Source organism: Seriola lalandi, unplaced genomic scaffold, assembly GCF_002814215.2.
Source record: "Seriola lalandi dorsalis isolate HSWRI2012SDOR001 ecotype SW California unplaced genomic scaffold, Sedor1 jcf7180002054425, whole genome shotgun sequence".
Classification (NCBI taxonomy): Eukaryota; Metazoa; Chordata; class Actinopteri; order Carangiformes; family Carangidae; genus Seriola; species Seriola lalandi.
This window is the reverse complement of record NW_019524978.1, coordinates 473,693-493,914: the sequence shown is the minus strand read 5'-3', so window position 1 is coordinate 493,914 and position 20,222 is coordinate 473,693. Positions and strand designations below refer to the sequence as shown.

Genomic DNA, 20,222 nt, shown 5'->3' with positions numbered 1-20,222 from the left:
AATTAGCTAGTCTGCATTTGTGTCGGTCCAGAAGAACTTTGCAGACAGGTGAGGTTGTATATCAAATTTGCCAAGGGTTCACTGGTTTTGTTATTACCCCATATGTAAGGACATTGTTATTAACTATTCATTCATCATTCAATATACTAAGATATTTCAGTGCAGGCTGAAGTGGTGGAGTTACCAACTTACAGAATGAGCCATCATTTTCACAGTCAGTGTTTAATACAATAGTTGAGGTCATTTGTGTTCCAGTGGAGTAAAATTATACATAAATTATGTCTTCAAAGATTTTTTCGTTTGAACTCTACAACTTTCGCCTTTCCCATACACAAATTCAACATTTACACATATTGAATTTCCATGTATCAAATATATGTACATATAAAATAAAAATATATATGTAAAAATTCTATTTAAAACTGATTAGAAATGGAAACAATTTTCATATATGACATATATGTCTAGACCATATAAATATGCAAGTTTCTGTATGTATGCTCATATTGTAGACAGATGTTATGTAAATCCAATCCAAAAGCCTGAGACAACTTTCCCAGAATGGGAAGATAGACATTAATATGACATACAGTTTATTACATTTCTGTGTGGGTTGTTAAATTGACTGTATGTGACAGTTTCACATGCCTCTAATAAAACCTGCACACCAACTCACCTAAAAAGGAGCTTTTCATGGTGAAGCTCCTGACGTCAAAACCCTGCTGTCAACATCAAATGACTATTTCCCCTTTTAAAACTTCTGACCTGAATTCCTAGAAAGCAGCTGTCTCTCCATAAATTAAACCTTGATAATTACAACTTACAGTATGACAATATTATAATAATGTATCACAAAAATTACAAATCCTGACCCATGTTTCCATATTGCTGTTTTATAGCCACCTACTCCAAATAGTATTTTATAGCATTTATCAAGTTTGCTGTTTGGTATACACTAAGTAATCTGTACTTAATGGCGTGCAGCCTTGCAATCCTGAATAAAATACTTGAATTTTAGACCAAAAGCACAATCAAGTATCTCACGCTGTCAAAATTCAGCCTCATATCAGCTCATGTTTGCTTCTGCTTTTGGTTAAAAAATAGGGATGACTGGGAAATGACAAATGACTGAGGATTGAGAAGAGTTCCTGTTTTAGCCATATTTAAGGAGACTGCAGACTACATGCATAAGACTAGACACCCTGATGTATGCAGCAGGTTTGTTCTTGTGATTTCATTAAACTAAAGCTTAAATGTACAGCCCTCTGAAATTCAACATGTACCTTTTATGATTTAAATTTCACTGTGTAACAGTTCAACCTGTTTATTTCTTATTATATGTCTTTTTAACTTTCCCCCTTTCTTTCCAAATTTGCTTTCCAGAGTTCAGTGTTTTCCAACAGTTTCTCCTTTGACACCCAAGATGCTACTCTCATGGACTGCAGTAAAACAGAGCCTTGAAGATGTTGGTTTTCAGGCCTTGGATGTTTTCACGACGGGTAAAAGGGACGGCTTTCAGAGAACTGTCCTCCTCCTCCTGACCTGTAGCTTCTCCAGCCTCCTGCTCAGCGCCCTGCTCCTTCTCTACCTGCTCTTCCACCTGGACTATGAGACAGCAGTGGCTGGAGGGATTGCTGGCTGCTTTGGGACATTACTCACCGTCGCCCTCTTCTTATCAAAGAGGGTACGATGCTTAGGGACCCTATTTGTCATCTCCATTTTCATGAAGAAGAGTCGCAACTTGCTGCTCACTGCTGGGACCAGCCTTGTTGTTCTTAAAAATATCGTTAACACCTTGGAGAACCTCACAGGCCTCCTCAGGAGTATGATCTGCAACCTGAAGGCGAAGAAATCGGCCATCATCACTCCATTCAGTAACTACGTCAAGATGTTGAAGTGGATAGGAAGCGTCCTTAAAGGGGTTACCGACCTGGGAGTGGTGAACGTTAACCCCCAGCTCAAGATTTCACTCAAACTGGAATCAGAAAAATTCAGGGAGAAACTCAGTGAAGCAGAGCAGAGGCTGGACGAGAATGTGAAATATGCACAGTCCCTTGTGAGTACGTTCTCCACTGTGACCAACAGGCTGTTTCCCGCCATCAGCTTCCTCGTGCTCATGACCTTCATAGCCTTGCACATAAAAAAGTACTGCAGTGACATGAAATACGAAAACAGGTTCATCAGCAGCAAATTTGTTCGTTTTGACGAGAAGCAGAGGAAGGAAGGAAAACCTCACATCCTCCCCCTCACACCGGAGGAAGGGAAGCTGTACACCGCCATCCCCTCCACCCGACCCACCGCCAGAGAGGGCAAAGTTGTACTGAAGTTCGGTGTTTCAGTTGTCGTTCATTTTGTAGTTTGGGTTATATTTATAACTGTGGACGCCTTATTGTACTGCTTTGTGGATATTGTAACAACAAAATTAGCAGAGCTGGAACCGTTTCATGTCCCGTTGTTAATGAGCATCAAAGTAAGTGTGTTTGTGAAAGCATTTTAAGAATTTACTACATTCATTTCTGTCAGACAGCCACTGACTATTCATTCCTGTGTCCTTTCAGGGGATTTCGGCTGTAATTGGTTTACCATTCAGTGAGGAAATCCATCACAAAGACTTTTCCTACTCTGTGACCTTGTTTGAAAAGAAGTGCCTTCCTAAACCCAAGCTGCTCTTCTATAACTCCATATTTCCATTGGCCGTCATCCTGGTCACCTTGGTCGTCATGGCCCTGATGGCGGCCAAAATGTCCCAGCTGAGGCTGGTGGTCTGTGAGCGATTCTTCTCCAGTGCTGCGGACGGGAGAGTGGAGTACCTGCATGCCAAAATCCTCCAGAAGAGATTAAAAGGGAAGAAGAATAAAAACACCTGCAGCCTCACATCGTTGATCGTTAAGGTTTGTATAACCACATATTGGTAGAGTATAATAAAAGGCTGTTAGTGTCGTCTCTAATCTTTTAGTTTGTCTTCTCTTCTCTTATCAGCCACATTTCTGGTGCCCGCTGCTCTTTCAACCCAAAGAGGATCCACAAGTTATCGTGTGAGGAAATGATTCTTTCTGCTATGTGACTTTTTTAGCTACTATTAGAGACTCTAGTAATGGCACCGACGGTATTCAGACCAACAGCTACTGGATGCATGAAGTTTTGTACCCTCATGATGACACTGACTTTTGTGATACCCTGACTTTCCCCTTGTGCCACCATGAGATTGACATTTTTGTTTTTTAGTGATATGTCTCAACAACTATGGGACAGATTGCCATGGCATATGGTACAGGTCCCATTCATGGTGTGCAGCAATGGATCCTAATCATTTGGTGATCAGCTGGCTTTTTTTCTACCTACACCAGTAGGTAAAGTTTTCACTCATCCACAGTTTAGTTGTTGCCTAAATTATTAATTGCCATCTGGACTGGATTAAGTTGATAGTTCAGGTTATTTGTGTGAGGTACTTACACATAGTCAGTGCATTACTTGCAGTAGATTCGGATCAGCGTCCTCTAGAGAAGCAGCTGAGAGTACCGGCAGAGAAGCTGAGAGCACGCTACATTTTGAATATCTTCACCGCTTTATTTTGCTGTCAAACAGCCCGTTCCTTGGGAACTACTTTTCTCAACCACTGAACTACTGTATTCCTGTGCAGAAGTGTACCTACCTACTTACCTGCGGAGTAATACATGGTGCGCCATAGGTGTGTCCATAGGTGTGTCCACAGCAGTACATCGCTCATCTTGGGTGCCAACGCTCCCCACTGCTTCTCTAAACTTGGGAGGGCACCAATCCGTATCTACCGCAGGTAATACACTGAGTATGTATAAGTACCTCACACAACCCCAAGTCGAATAACCTGAACTCTCACTTTAACACTACAGAGGGAGGTCTGGAATAAAATACTCATTGCGCTTCTTGTTAATTTGACTCATTGTTTCAGATGGCATTTTAATAGTAACATAACATAAGAGGATGTGGTTGGTAATAGACACAGACATTCTGCAGGACTAACCAAAAAGAGACAGCCACCACCTACAGCAGTACATGTATCTAACATAACACCAGCTCACTGGAAGAGTTCTCAATCTGTAAGAGGAAGTTTACTGTAAAACAGTGAGTTACTGTAATTGTACTGTATTTATTACTGGGGTGGGGTGAAAAATAACCCAGATACACACTGGACTGATTGAAAATGACCAGCGTAGATAATCTAAAAATCTTAATTACTAATTAATGTTATGGCTGACTGGTAGTGGGTGGGGTTTTCATTTAACTCATAGGCCCATGCGTGTTAAGTGCTCATACGAAGCAGAAGGACAGTTGGTGACTTTGATGAGCAACAGTTGAACTAAGAGAGGCTACGCTCTCCTTGTCTCAGTCATCTACCTGCAGATTTGTTTTCTTTTTAGCCCAAACGCAAACAACAAAAAATGGATGAGAACATCTGTGATAAACACCACTCGGGCTGGACACTCATGGAGCCTATAAGTCTGAGATAGCTCCACTGCCAGCCAGCTTTCACTTTCATTATCTCATGTCATTACTTTTTTTTCAAATACACACAAGCACTCTTTGTGTTAGAGTTACAGCTTGGATTGCCAGTCATTCTCATTACAAGTGAAAGGATCGTTTACCCTGACTTTTCTGCTCTGAGGTTTACATCAGTGGTTCAAAGTGAAATGTCTCAACAACTATTGCTGTTAAATTTGGTCTTTCAAGATGAATTGTAATAACTCGTGTTTCTTGGCCTTTGGTTTAGGATCAAATGCTAGACTCATTTGTACTTTGTGTTCAGTGTTCATTAGTGAATGGTAGCATAACAACACGCCTAACTAAGATGGTGAACACGCTAAACATTATAGCTCGGCTGTGGACTCTCAATGTTTTTGTACTACATTCTCTTGTACACTGCAGTGAATATTTTTAATTATAATTACATGCTGCTCAAACACTGTGTCCCATTGCTTGTCTATAATCCTCTACCTGTACTGTATCATTGTAATTCGGTATACTACTGTACTTCATTAGGTTATATCACATTATATAACGGGTTGGACTGTCAGTTGACAGCAATGGTAACCATGGAGAATGGTCTATAGGAGGAACACTCTCCAAGATAATAGCCGACAGACCATACATGTGGAGGTTCTTATTCAATTCACTTTAGCTTCAATTAGCACTTCAACTAGAAATATCATTTTCCCTTGACAGAGACATTACATACATATTACATCATGTTCATTATGTAACATGGCAGATGACAATGTTCTATGATTATCTCCCCAAACTGTATAATCCACCAGATAACAGAATATACAGTAGGCTATTTAGATTAGAGGCCAAAATCATGACAACGAACAACATATATTAACAATATATTAAATAATGTAAATGTTTCAGGCTTTTGGGTGTTGAAATAGAAATCTTTTTTTTGTTCCAAAATTAAGTTTATGAATCCTATTATTAATTAGCACTTAACTGTATTTCTGTAAGACTAAGCACCAACATCTTCTAATAAACTATAACAGAGGAAGGCTTTGGTATTTTCCCTGTAATGCTCCCAACAGAAGTATTTCCTTACATAATCAAAGACAGATGTCTTCTACATGTGCTGTGAACAGCACTGTCCTCTTCCCGTTTACAAACTGTCACTCTTAATTAATATCTCACAGGTGTTATTGTTCTCACCTAGTACAGGGTGTCATGTGACCCAGAGAAGCTGACAGGCAGGATGAGCAGTGCTGGAGTTCAGTTTGAAGTTTTATTTTATAGTAAGTACAGGTGAAGAGCTGTTGCCTTACTTTAGTGCAACTTTCTGATTAGGAACTCTTTATAAAGTATTTCCAAATTGTAACTAATAGATTAAGGGTTGGTAAATACTTTACTAATGCTTCGTAGATTCGTTATATATTCATAAGGACAACGTCTGAGTTGCTCAGTTATGAAAGATTCTTGATGATTTATTAAGAAGTATTTATTTATGTATTACAAATATTATTACCAAATAGATAATTTGAGATAATCTAAATTCATCTGGCAACCAAACCACTGTTCTCATTATATGTCCATAACTGATCTACAGTTAGTGGTATTAGGAATGAAAAATACATAAAATAAAACAATTAATTAACTCTTAATAAAGCCATTATTTACAATTTACAAACCCAGTGGTACTATTTTTTTTAAACCTTGCAGTACCGTTTTCTTACTTTATGTACACTATAAATTCCTCCACGAGTTTTCAATCAACTGGCCTCCAAAGAATAACATTGCTCTCGTTAACTGAATGTACGTACATATATCTTTATTCCAACTGTAAAAATGTTTTTGATTTATTCCTGTAGTCTAAGATTTTTAATTTCAGATTTTGACCAATAAAAAATATACTTCCGTCGCAGCATCCAGAGGAGGGTGTGTAACATACACAGGGCGACCAACTCATGGTCAAATGTCGCATTTTATGTGTCCCTGCATTGCTACTGGTGTTAATGTGTTCTATATTACAATCTCACAGTTCCCACAATTCCACTGTGGCGTTATAAAATTAGTTTCCAAGAGTGAATGTGTTTAGATCATATTTTCTTCAGTCAGGACACTGAACCCCAAGTTTCTCTTGATGAGTAGACCACAGCTTGTAAAGTGTAATTTTAAAATACAATATTTTAAATATATATATTTTTTTAAATGGCAATGGCCTACATTTTTTAAGTTGAAACTTAAAAAAAAAAAAAATCCTGTATTTGTCCTTGTTATTAACTTCTGTGAACTGCAGTTATTATCTAGAGACTGGTTTAAATCCAGGAGGGTACACATTTCATCACAGACACTCAGTCCAACACCGCCAGCCCCACACCATCCTTCCACTGCCAGAGACAAGAGGAAAAGAGGAAGTGGTACAGCTCAAGCATGAGTAGGCCTTCTGTGACTCACACGCTGCCACTGACCCGTGTGGCAACCTGATAAGCTCACATTATGTCTCAACTGGCCCCGTGGCATAATACCACGCCAGCATGCCAGCCCAATAGGAAGCCGCCACATGATGCGCGGTGACAGCCACAGACCTTTTTTACCGAGGAAGGAATGAGTGCAGTCCATACATGGGCGCATATGATAATGTGTGATCCTGCTGAATATGCAAATACTGAGTCAATCTGGGTCAACAAAGTAAATCTTAATACTTTCACGCATGTCAGTGCATTTTTAATGAATATTTCATCAAAGGGACAGATGCTTTTGGGTGAGAAACATCAGTCCTGTTACCAATGGCAACAAACATTTCGGAAAAAGAGGAAAGAGGAAAATGAATGCTCAGAAAAACAACCAGGCAAATTGGCAATTAAGGTTACGGGAATTTTGTTATTTTTATATATTACAGAAATATGTATCATTCATAACACAATATGCACAAATATAAACGATCCTCTTTTCTAATCACCACCGGTTTTAAACCATGAAATCGTGCATAAGCCGTAGTTTAATTCCTTACAGTGAATTACTTGATTGCATAATGCATGTTAGAGCAAATATGATTTTCAGCAGCAGATAGGGATCCACTGACCTGCGTAGCGAGCAGAGCAGACCTGGAAACCTCACACAGTTGAGCAAATATAACAAAGGTATTATCTGCCAACAGGACATAGTGTTGATCAGAGTTGACCCAAAGGCCAACACCCCCACCTTTACCGCACACAGTGATTTAAATGACTGAATAATGTATGTGTGACTCGCAGAAATATTTTAAAGACCATATTTTAAACCACTCAGAGCAGGTTCATCAGTGAGACAGGGCTCAGTTGTTTTGGCTTTGACATCTTCTGGAGACACACAGCTGGAGCTCAGGGTACCTTGCATGTTCTCGGTCAGTCGTTCATATGGAAATGACTTTGCCTTGGTAGGGCTCTCTGGTCACAGCTGTAGGTTTCCCCACCTGCAGGCAGAACACAAAGCAGAAAGAAAGGTGAAGTGACTTTTTGTGTTCAGTTCCTCATCAGGATCCGGTCGCTTCCAATTTTAACAAAATCTGAATTTCAGTCCCCTGCAAGGTTTTTCCACAGTCTGTCCAGTGTCCACTTCATTTTTTCATTTATGATGCACAACTTAGGAACGAGAAATTATATATTTGCATTATTAGTTAATACATTTAACCCAAGCTGATATTAGAGAAGGGCTCATTAACTCATTCACTGTTCCCTTTGGTTCAACTCAAAAGCTGAAGAGTAAAGATGATACGTTCTGTTTTTCTGTTTCTCGGCAGTGACATCCTTAAACCTGTTTTTTTTTTTTTTTGGCCACTTAAGGGGAACCAGAAACTGTCAACACAACATATTATCTCCTTTCAGGTCGATATAGCAAACAATTACCTATTTACACATCAGAGAGACAGACAGACACAGCAGACACACAGCAACATTTACTTTGAGTTGTGTTCCTGGCCACCTGATGAAAGAAAGTCCAATATTCACTCTGCTTTTAGCTGGTTTTATCTCCACACAGGGCTGCGCCTGTGGTTTTTAGAGCTTCACTGTGACTTGCTAAAACGCATCTTAGAGCTGAGGGGAGCTGCAGACTTGGGTTAGATAGCTATGTGTGACAAACATACGAAGAATTCTTACCTATCTGTTCTTTGTTTTTTCAAAAAATCGCACTGTTATTTTTTGACGCTTGAATAAAATGGCTGGGAGTGATTCTGCACACAGCCGTGAAGAACGTGGTTTACAAGCTGGGGTGTTATTTTTCTAGTATTGAAACTTGTGGGGCTCGACTGACCTGCTGCCTTTGCTTGACTCTTTTGTAAACAAACTCAGAGAAGGGTTTTCTGTGGATGAATCGGCCGTGTCCCGGAGACACCTTCAGCTGCCCCGCCTCATAGACCACTTTGCCTCTGGAGATGGTGATGACAGGGACACCGTGGCACTCCATGCCCTCGAAGATATTGTAGTCCACAGCCTGGTGGTGGGTCTTGGCTGATATCTTCCTGCCAAGACACAAAGATACGACCACAGGGTTTTTTGTAAACAGCTGAAGAATACTACTTCAGCACCAAAGTTCCCAATCACATGCAGCCTGTGTGGTGAGTGAGGTAATCACCGCATGCTTTCTGAATACCAGGCTGAAAGAAAACAAAACACAAACCTATTGTGAAGTCCCAATGCATTCGGTTCTAATCTGCAGCTGATTGAATCAGGCCAAGATGTACTCATACACAGCATCAAGTTACTGCGGCTCACTTACTCTGCAGCAGCAAGCAATATAATGGATTATTTATATAACATTTACTCGTGTGATGCTCCCTTCTCTAAAAAGCTTACTAAGCACATAACCCAGGCTTCTTTTAGTCAATAAAAATGCACCTCAACATTTTCCGTGCTGCTTATCACATTACTGTGGCATCCATCTACAGGCTGCTGCATGAGCACTACCACATAATAATGCAGCACAGTCAGGATCCTGATATAACAAAAGTGTCTGCGCAGGCTGGAGTGGGAGACTGAATATGAATGAGCTTTTTGATGAAGAGATGCAAGATAGAAATCACTTTCAGGTTCTCACCCAAACACATTGAGCTGCACTACGCTAATGCTCTGCTCTCCAACCACATACAAACAGTGCTGAAATGTAACTAAAGAAGTATTGTCATGTTGGATATACGTCTACTCCACTACATTTATCCAACAGCTGTAGTTACCACTAATCTTGCACATGGTATTGATATATGTGACATATGATGAGCTTGTAAAATGCAGTTATAACAGTAAAAGGCTGCTCTCTGCATTCGTAATAATAATCCAATAAGGTAACAATATACCACAGACAAGGAGCATGTGCCAGCCTAATAGCCTAGCATGTATAGTTTATTTTTGACACCTGAAATGTACGTTTTTCTGATCATCATACACTGTATGTCTGTATTTCTACTTAAGCTTTTGAATACAGGACTATTTGATTTATTGTTACATTGTGACTTTTACTTAAACCTGCAAAAACTGATTTTTTTTTGGCCACTTGGGGACAAAATGAAAAAACTTGGAACCCGACACTGAGATATTAAACCTTTTAGGTTGATATCTGTAACTTGTCAACAAATAGTGGCCACACATCCAGCAGGTAGGAGGCAACCTTAGCATTCATTCGGGGTTGTGCTTCTGTCCACCTGGCAAATTAAGTCCAATATTTTCTCTCCTGAGAAAAAAAAAAAATTTGACCTTTTTTTTTTTTTTTTTTAATCTGCTGAATGCTGCCCAATGTTCACTAGCTTGTCACTAAGTTCATGTGTCTGCTGTGTGGTGCTGGGCAGGTAGTGTACAGTGGCTTATATCTGCTCCAACTAAACAACACAAAAAAAAAGCTTTGAGCCCGAACAGTGATCTTGCAGTGAGAAAAATCAAAACAATGAGCTGAAAGATGATGAAACTGTGGAGGCAGGTGATAGTTCTCTATCACTACATGTGTTCCCTCTCATATACAAGCAGACGTTTGATCCATTGATAAAACTATTGAGTCCTGCCAAGAGCTTCTTCCGTAGTGTAGGTAACACTTTACTTTAAGTCTTTAAACTTTAGCTTTTATAAGCAACATACAAACACAAACATCACAATATAATGTACTACTAGATATTTTTAAGTGTTTATGAATGTTCAGTTTTCTCTCATGAGGAACTATTTTATACTATTAGGGTTATTAGGGTTCGAACCCTAACCCTATTGGTTTTGCTGAGGTTTATTTTTACAACTGTGTTTTGCTACGTTGTCATTCATTCACCAGCCTCCAATTACTGATACACACAAATACATTCTTATTCCTGCATACAACTACATTATAGTGTGTTAGAAAATATTCATTAAATGTTTATACTCTGCAAATGTTATATACTGAAAATGTCAAAATCTCTTAAGAGGGAAAGTCAATGAAAACACTTTGGCTCCCCACAGCACCGATTGATGATGTTTCAACATATAAAATCATATCTGACTGAAAGACTAAATCACTGGGGAACAGTGAAATATATCTGACTCAGACACTTGAAACATTGCCTTCTTTTCACCCATTCACATGTGCACATTTCCTGTTGATGTGTAAAGCCAGACACCATGCTTAGTGTGCACTGACAAAAACAAGATGTGCCCTCATTATTCAAGCAGCCCAATTACAGGACACAAGGCAACTGACTGAGCTTCGTAGGCATCTCTGGTTATGCAACTGTTTGTAGCCCCTGGTCCCGGATGTTATGAAGCGACACTTGCACTGAGGGCAATTAATTACGCAGTTTCACAGATGAATTCCCGGCTGCAGCAAATCAAACACGGGGTGCTCTCATGCTTGAAAGGCATTGTAACATCCGCAGACTTGCACAGAGACAGAACACACACATAAAGGGTGAAGCAGACAGGTGATGTCCAGGGATGACAAGCCTGAGGATTGTGCACTGTAAACTCCGGCCTCGCACGAGATCCTCCTGTGTTACCAGTGAACTCATTTACACCGGGAGGTAATGTGTTCTTCTCCAACTCACATCAGCGGTTAGTGACTTCCCTGAGGGGCTCAGCCCAGATTCTCCAGCAAACATGAGCAGTGCAGTGCCGTTCTGGGTTATGTAAGTCTGAATGTGCTACAGTATGCAAAGCTACTGGAATACAAACTGTCCTCTGTACCTGTGCATCTGTGCATGTGCTCCACAGAGCCGCTCCATATGACGATCAGTTATCTCATGATCAGTTATCATACTCTGCGTCCGTTCCTGAAAATACGCTCAACACTGTGCGTTCTGCACTACGGAAATCGGTTTAGCTCCCACATAAACTATTAGTCATCTTCAAGATCCTCACCATGCGTCCCACTGACGCTGTGTGAATCTCCCTTATGTAAGTGTGTTCAAATCCTTCCCCAAAAAGTAACCAACAACCAAAAATGATTCATCATTCCAACAGTCTCTCTTGATGAATGTGTGAACTGTGTTACGCTTTAATTTGCAGCTATAGATAAGTGATGACATACTCTGACTTTTGGATGGAACAGAGACGTAATCAGCTTATGCGCGTGTGTGTGTGTGTGTGTGTGTGTGTGTGTGTGTGTGTTGCGGTGGCACAAGATGAAAGATACATCACTTCTCTTTTTAGTTGCCTGTATCTATAGCCTGCATGATTTAGTGCTTAGCTTAAAAACCTTATCTTATTTAACTGAGCGCCTGACACCCTGCAGACATGCTTTCAAGTTTGCCCAGTGTTTCAGCAGCACCATCTGCAGTTGAAGCTGCTGATAGCACTGGGAGAAATATCTGACTTCATGTGGAGAGATAAGAGAGCGTTACAGTCATGTGCATTTTTAAACTGTCCACAGAGTCCGAGAGCTGCCTTTTCCTGCCGTATTTTAAAAGCTTTCTCCCAGTCTGCTGAATGGCCCGAGTCGGGGTCCTCACCTTGTCAACTTGGGGTCCCATATAACCACATCAGCATCCGAGTTCTTGGCGATACGGCCTTTCTGCGGGTAGAAGTTGAAGATTTTTGCTGCGTTGCTGCTGGTGACGGCCACAAATCGATTCTCGTCCATTTTGCCGCTGTGCTGAGGAGAGGAAACGCACAAAGCACCCGCTCTGAGTGAATGACAACAATATACGGAATTAGCAGACAAAAGGTCAGTGCTTAACTGTGCAGCGAGTAACTCATTTCTGCCAAAAATGTCATATAATGTGTGATTTGTAAGCGCTGTTGCATGTGGGAAATCTTTCCGGTGGCCTTGTGGTGGCTGAGCTGAAACACCGTCTTCGCAACAATGGCAATAAAATGCAACGTCTGCACTCTGCAGCTCCGAGAGTTTATTGCCTTTTCTGTTTGTATTATAGAAAAACTGAAAAAGAAACTGGTATTTCAGCTAAAACAAATATGGGAAGAGTAGAATAATTAGATGTCATTCATTAAATGCATTCTTAGTCTGACATTAAACTTTATGATATAAACTCATGTATGTAGATGGCACACTATGGAGTCAGAAATGTATATATATATATATGTATGTACAGGGCCCCAAGGCATCACAAATCTTCCTGATTTGGGCCCCACACTGTATAATTTGAACTGATTTTGTGTCTAAATTATTCATTTAATCCCAAAATTGGCCTCATTACACGATGAGTAATCAGCCTCGACTGTGCATCACACTCAGAAGTATCAAGCTGACGTAAGATACGTGGAATCAGGGACCTTTAAGTTAAAAATAAATGAATTTCTTTATGTTGTCATTTGCCCTCTTTCATGAATCTTTTTATTCAGCCCACTGCCACATCATTGCAAACTGTGTAATTGCTTGGATAATGACAGGAAGCTGCATAATAGCCCTGCTCCACTGCAGTTCAGACTTCCACCGGTGCAGACTTAAATCTCAGTAATGAACAACGTCTGATAACGAGCAGTTACATTATTATTAGGACCTACCACTCCTTTCTCCCAGATGACAGACATCCTGTCCTCCACGCCGTTCACTCCGTTGGGGATCTTGGTGAAGTCGTCTTTGCCCAGGGCCTTCTGGCACACGGAGAAGGTGCAGTTGTCTGTTCCTGTCACACTGAGATCATCACTAGCACAAATGAAAGAGAAATAAATGAATGAATGAATGAATGAATGAATGAATGAATGACAGAGTTGATGCTGAAATAAATAAATAATAACAGCACAGTTAGTCATTCTTGAGATCCAGACTTTATGCTAATGAATGTTTTTGCATAAATTCTAGCTCGTGTTACTCATGTCAGCTTCAGCCTCTTCTCCTCCGTCTCACCTCCACAGTCTCACAGAAAACAATCGCTCAGATACATAAAGTACAAATTACAGAAACAATTAAAACAAAATGTGGGTCTAATTAATTGGCATATTTGAGTTTGAGTATATGATTTCATGTTGTTCAATTCTTTATTGGTTTGCTTTGTGACCACCACTACACTTTCAGTTCCACCTACTTGGCGAGCAGGTCCATGAGGTACCCAGGGGTGCTGGGGTCAGGTCTGAGTGGAGGACCCATGACAAAGCCAGCAGCATGGGCCCACTCTTTGTTCCAGTAGTGGGTACCATCTGTGCCCAGCCCTGCTGCAATGGGCTCCCCGAACACCACACGACCTGTAGAGAGAGAGGGCCGAGATAAAAACATGAAGTGTCAGTTCAGTCAGGAAGACTGTCCGTATGTCTCATTCATTCACAGTTCTCTCTTTATCTCTCTTTCCCTCTCTCACCCACTTCTTGTTAATCAGCTGACTTCAAGTGTTTTCTGCAGCCAATCAGATTTTGCCACGATCTCAACCGGTCAATCGCGTTGTCGCTGTCAACCCTTAAAAGATGTTCTTCCCTATTCTGCTGTCAGCTGTTGTTTCACCCTCCTCCACACTGTCCACCCCCAGTCTTCATATCCAGCACCAGGTCATCAGAGTCCACTCCACGTCACATCCAGATCTCCAGCATTCTCTTCTTCCCACCACCAGTGTCCAGAGCCCTGGGGGTTTCCTACTACCACAGCCTCACCCCCTTTTCCAATATGATGACATTAAGGTGGGGTCTAATCGCCAAAGACTCCCGCATGTTCAACCTATCCTCTCTTGTTTTGCACATCAGAATAAATAAAAGCAATAAGTATTTGTTGACTCAGAATGAAGTCTCTCCTCATTGAACTCCTGTTGTTTGGTATTTCTCTCTGTAGCGTTTCAGAGGCTGTTCCACCAGGACAGGGATAAAAATCGAGGGAAAACGCTGAATAATTGAACTTTTAGCCATAAAAAAGGACATATATTGACAATCAGTAACAAATATGAACACTGATACTGTCCTGGCCTTTCACTGACCATGTACAGAAATCCTAACACAACACTGACACACACAAACCCATCATCTCTCACCCTTGCCCTTCTCTATTTAAACAGCAGGTGGTGGTAAGCTCACACTCACCATCTCTGCGTGCTTCCGACACCACCTTGGCGGCAGATTTGCTCATGACATGGACCACATAGAGCGGGCAGTTGACAGCGTGAGCGATGGTGACGGCTCTCAGGGTGGCCTCAGCCTCCACCTCCTCTGGCCGACACAGCTCATGGCCCTCGGGCCCCGTGATGCCGAGGGCCAGCATCTTCTTAGCTCCCTGTCGGGTCGCAGCGGGAACATCAAGGCGGGAGAAAGGTTAAATGAGATGGAAGGATAAAACAGGACAGCATCTGTCCAAGCAGAGAGGAAGTGGACAGGCGAAGAGTCGGCACATCACCAGAACCTACACAGAGACACTTTGTGTTGCTGCTCTGAACTAAAGGAACGATGAGAACATAAGCCAGCTGATTAAAGCAGTAGCTACAAACAATCCATATTCATGTTAACTACACATGTAGCACACTTCCTAGTGGCAGCAAGAATCATGTTCCCCAATTTCAGAGCCATGAGTTTCTTTCCTAGCATTTGCTACTCCCTAGTGGTGAAATGCTGCCATGACATTTGAAAAAATGATTTGAAAATACAAACACATTAAGAGAAATAATAAGGTCTCTGTCATGGCAGACATTTTGACTGTCCCACTGTAGCAGGAAGCACGAGTGTGCATCACAACATTGACAGAGGTGGACAAAGTACTCAGCTCCATTACTGGAGTCAAAGTTGTTCAGTCAAAGGTTTACTTGAGTGAAGTACTGGAGCACTTTCTTTCGTTTTGTTGTTTTGTTCCACAGCGTATTTACAGAACCTCTTGACTGTGAAACAACCAACTCAATGCACTGTAGAACCTGCAGAATAGAAAGCTTGTAGAATATGATACAAAGCCAATAGCAATGGCCATAAAAACACAATTAAATCAACAAGACAGCCATTGTCGTTTTCCCACTTTCTTTTTTTTAAGGCAGTGATGAAGGTTGGTCGCGTTAAACACAGCGAACATTTAAAATGAAAGGATGAATTTTTATTTCTAAAGCTTCAAACATGGACTTCAGATCTCGTCCCTTGTGAAGAATCTTCTGCCTCATCTTCAACTAACGTCGCCATCACTAGGACACTGACAGGTTCAAACTGAGCTGTTCAAACATGACTGACGGTGTCGGAGTTTACTGTGATTGGTTTCTCTCCTGTGAGGAACACAGCATGTGGTCTATTGCATTTACAAAATAAAAGAAGATTAATTCCGCTGACTAAAAGCTCTGCTTAAAAGTAACGAGACAATATTTGTCTTTTAAGTGTAGAGGAGTAAAAGTCAAAGCTTAAAAAAATAAATAAATAAATAAAACTCAAATAAAGTACAGATACTCGAAAAATATATTTAAGTACTATACTCAAGCAAGTGTACTTTGTTACTGTCCACCCCTGAACTGCTTTTGTGAATATAAAAAGGAGGAACTGTTCTTGTGACAGTTCTAATTCTCCAGGTTGAAAGGTTCCTGCTGGACACATCTGGTGTTTCATCATATCTTGTTCCTATTGCTACAACAGTGTCAGTGGACCTTGAATCATCTGTGGTATATATACACTGAGTTAACATGTCATATTCATTCATTCTCTGTTACTATTATTGCCACAGTATTCTAGTATTCTTTTATGGGGCTTGGATCTTACACAGAGATCTGCTCAGCTGCTGTTAAACATTCACTGCTTTGACCAAGAGTCCGTTTGGTGTCGCTGTCCACACAGAGGAACCTGATATCACATTTACTCATACTGACCTCTGCTATCAGGTCTCCATTCTCAGCATGCACCTGAGCTATAGCTCCGATCTCCTTACACTGGCTGAAGGCAGCATAAAGCTCTGAGTCCGCCAGCATGAACACATCTTTATAGGCCATAAACATCTTGAAAGAATTCACTCCTCTCTCTTTGGCCAGAGTCTCCATCTCCTTCTTGACCTGGTGAGGAAAAAGAGTTTGGAGAAATAAATGGAGGAATATATGTGACAGTGCTGTTCACAGGAAGGCTACACACACAGCAGCATAGCAGATACCTCACACCCACTGCACTCAGAGTTTGAACTGCTTCCATCTGGCTGTCGGTTCAGGGCCCCGAGGGCCAGCCGGTACATATACAAGAAGTCCTTTTATTCCCTATGCCGTACAGGCATTGAACACAACATGACTGCATCAGGGAACACTTGTTATTTTATAAGTTTTGCTCTCTGGTATTTATATAACCTGTCTCCTGCTGCCTGCTCATGCAGCTCTATGCGCGCAGAGTATGTGTGTTTTTACTGTAGTTTGGGAGAAGCCAAAGACAAATTACATGGCATTGTATATTGTTATTGTATATAGTATTTCTAATTTATCTTATTTATTTTAGATTGTATTTATATTCTTATTTTATTTCTTATTACACTTTCCCCTTGCGCTGCTCGTCTTTTGTGCTGTTGTATCAAATTTGAATTTTCTCTATGGGGGATCAAAAAAAGATACATCTTATCTTATCTTATTATCTTAAATTTTCCACTGAGGAGGACAATGAAGTCAGTCAGTCAGTCAATCAATCAATCAATCAATCAATCAATCAATCAATCTGAATCAATCTCTGAATAACATTGGTTCTCATGTCTCCCTCTGAAAAAGAGAAGGAAATTGGTTCCTTTAACACAACACAAATACAAATCCTTGACATCTTTATTCTTATCAGAGATTTGTGTGTGGTGCCACCTCTGACCCACATTCCTTTGGAACAGTTCAAACATACAGCGGCGTCCAAAAGTCAAGTGCATGGGAAAGTGATCTTGGACTTTTGGACCCCACTGTACTTGCTTGAAGCTTACTTGAAGTGTCAAGCAAAGTAAAATTTAATTATTTATTCTTATTAACAATTATGCACTCATTCACCTTGTCACTCCACCACGTGACGGCGACATGCAGCGAGTAGTCGCAGCAAACTTTGGGGTCAGCCGTCTTGCGCCAGCAGTCGTAGGCCTCCAGGAGAGACTTGCCCTTTTGGGGGATGACAAAGTCCAGGATCATTGTTGTCCCTCCTGCTAGAGCAGCCTGGTCAAACACACACACACAAGAACACAAGGACGTAAGTTACAGATTAACTTGTAAAAGCTGCTGGACTTGGTGCAAAAAAAATTTTTAAAACAAAGATCAAATCAAGTCAAGAACTGTCTGATTTCTGTGGGATATATCGTCTGATCAGATGTTTGATCAAAGCATTATCACCATCCAACGCGCTGCAGGTTTATGCTGCACGTGACGTGACATTAATGGATGATGATCAGAGTCTGAAGATCAAAGACAAAACACGTCTACTTAACAGACTGGAGATGTAAAGAGAGTAAGATGTTAAACAACTGTTTAATTCTGTGGATGTTTTTCATTTCTCATTGCTCAACATACTGCAGTAACCTATGGCATCTTTATCAGCATTGCACAGATTACCCAATACCAGCTTCAATCAGATAATACCACAAACACAATTGTTTTGTAAACCTATATCAGTGCAGACCAGTCAAGCATTGAGCAACACTGACCCTTGATCAGTGCACAAGTGAGTTCTGGTTAGAAAGTTTTCATTCAGTATTTTATCTGCCAGATAACTTTCTAACACAGAGCAGAGCAGCCCTGCAAGGAGAGCCTGATATAAATCTGATAAAGTTGACAAGTTTCGATTGAGAGTGATGGTCATTATTGAGGCTGTAGTTTACGGTGTTGTTGTTGCTAAGTGTTGTTGATCTGCTGTGACTGCAACACATTTCTCATCACATCATGTTGCAGTGTTGTGACCGATGCGTTCAGACAGCGACGCTCTGGCCTCTGTAGCTGCTTCATGTTGCTCTCACACTTCAATTATAAAACATGTGATTCTCACACTTCTAATAAAGCTGACACACACTGACTGGTGTTTGGACTGATAGGACTCGCCGGTGGAGCTGCCCGTTCAACAGTTACTTGACTGACTCTGAGGGAAAGCAGTATGTCCAAGGTCCTTTGTTCAATGAATATATCTCCTTTCATTATTGTGCAGTTTGCAGTTTCAGAATGTTAATACAAAAATATCTAATAAATTATGATTCAGATTAAGGCTTGATTTACCATTGGGAGGAAATTAACAAGATTTTCATAAATATAAAATCAGCCCCACCTTTACACCTTTACCAGCTGCAACATGAAAGTGAAGTACACATTAATGCATGAGTAACAACACACTGTTTTGTAATGGAACAGTCAATTAAAACCTTTCCTTTTGGCTCTTAAAGTGTATTTTCATGACATCATTTTTTTTTTTTTTACTCAGAATGTTGAATGCATGACTTTGACTTGTAAAAAAGAGTATTTCTACTTATAGACATGATATTGTTAACTTTGCATCTATTGTTTGTTTCAGTTGTTACAGAACCACTATGCCCTAAGCTATTTCATAATCTTTTAGTTGTGCAAGCAGCATGAAAACTCAACGACATGTCTGAATAAAAGTACTTGAAGCCAGCCAGTGTCCACCTCTCATAATTGATAGGATGCATGTTTTTATATATGCATGTCATATATAATGTGTAGGTTTTGATATGGTTAAGTGTTTCGGTTTTGAAACTTAGAATAAATATTTTTAGGCCCACTGATAGATAAGTCAATCCAGCAAAATAAAGTAGTTAAATGAACTTAAAGTTAATAACTGCAGTATTGAGTAAATGTGGAGGAAAGGCCGCTCAAGCTTCCGGCATTATCCCCTGTCTGTCTGTGTCCGACTAGACGCACTGAGCTGCGTCAGGACCCCGGTCTCCTCTATCTTACGCGATGTAATTAAAATGTCTCCACCTTAGTTCCGATGTGGAAGTCATCCACCGCCTTGGTGCCCATGAACGCCAGCTCCATGTGCGTGTGAGTGTCGATGCCGCCCGGGATCACCAGCTTATCGGTGGCATCGATAACTCGCACTCCCGCTGGGATCAGAAGATTCAGTCCAACTTCAACTATTTTCCCATTTTCAATGTAGACGTCGCCGATCACGGAGCAGTCTTCATTCACAACTTTGCCTCCTTTTATCAAGATCCCGCTGGGCTCCATTCCCGCTGTGCACAACTGACAGAGGGTTCAGAATAAAGGATCAAAGAGCCGGAGTTTGTGCGAACGTGAGAGGAAAGCTGCAGATGCGCTCTGACGCTCGACTGTCTGTGCAGACACTGGTGTGCAGAAAGTTTACAGAGGCGCAGGTCAGCTCCAAAGTTCATGAGAGTTATGCGTGTCCACAGACTGCTGCCACCTCCTGCAATGTAGGAAAACAGTGTGAGGCCCCGCCCGTGTCGTTGATATATACAATGCCACTGCA

At 40.9% G+C, this 20,222-nt stretch overlaps 2 protein-coding genes across 2 annotated transcripts; one reads left to right on the top strand and one right to left on the bottom strand.

Moving 5' to 3' along the window:
• The first annotated feature begins 1,403 nt into the window (after nt 1-1,403).
• dcstamp (dendrocyte expressed seven transmembrane protein) lies at nt 1,404-4,937 on the top strand. Its single transcript, XM_087175182.1, has 3 exons — nt 1,404-2,470; nt 2,559-2,891; nt 2,980-4,937. Exons 1-3 carry the CDS (start codon nt 1,424-1,426, stop codon nt 3,037-3,039), a joined length of 1,440 nt encoding a protein of 479 aa, XP_087031308.1. The 5' UTR covers nt 1,404-1,423; the 3' UTR covers nt 3,040-4,937.
• A 2,226-nt stretch (nt 4,938-7,163) lies between these two features.
• dpys (dihydropyrimidinase) lies at nt 7,164-20,111 on the bottom strand. Its single transcript, XM_023410554.2, has 9 exons — nt 19,712-20,111; nt 17,786-17,944; nt 16,655-16,834; nt 14,910-15,099; nt 13,934-14,090; nt 13,413-13,554; nt 12,401-12,543; nt 8,755-8,962; nt 7,164-7,915 (listed from the first exon to the last, which is right to left on the bottom strand). The coding sequence occupies exons 1-9, from the start codon at nt 19,958-19,960 to the stop codon at nt 7,856-7,858; spliced, it is 1,488 nt and encodes a 495-aa protein (XP_023266322.1). The 5' UTR covers nt 19,961-20,111; the 3' UTR covers nt 7,164-7,855.
• Nucleotides 20,112-20,222: the final 111 nt, after the last annotated feature.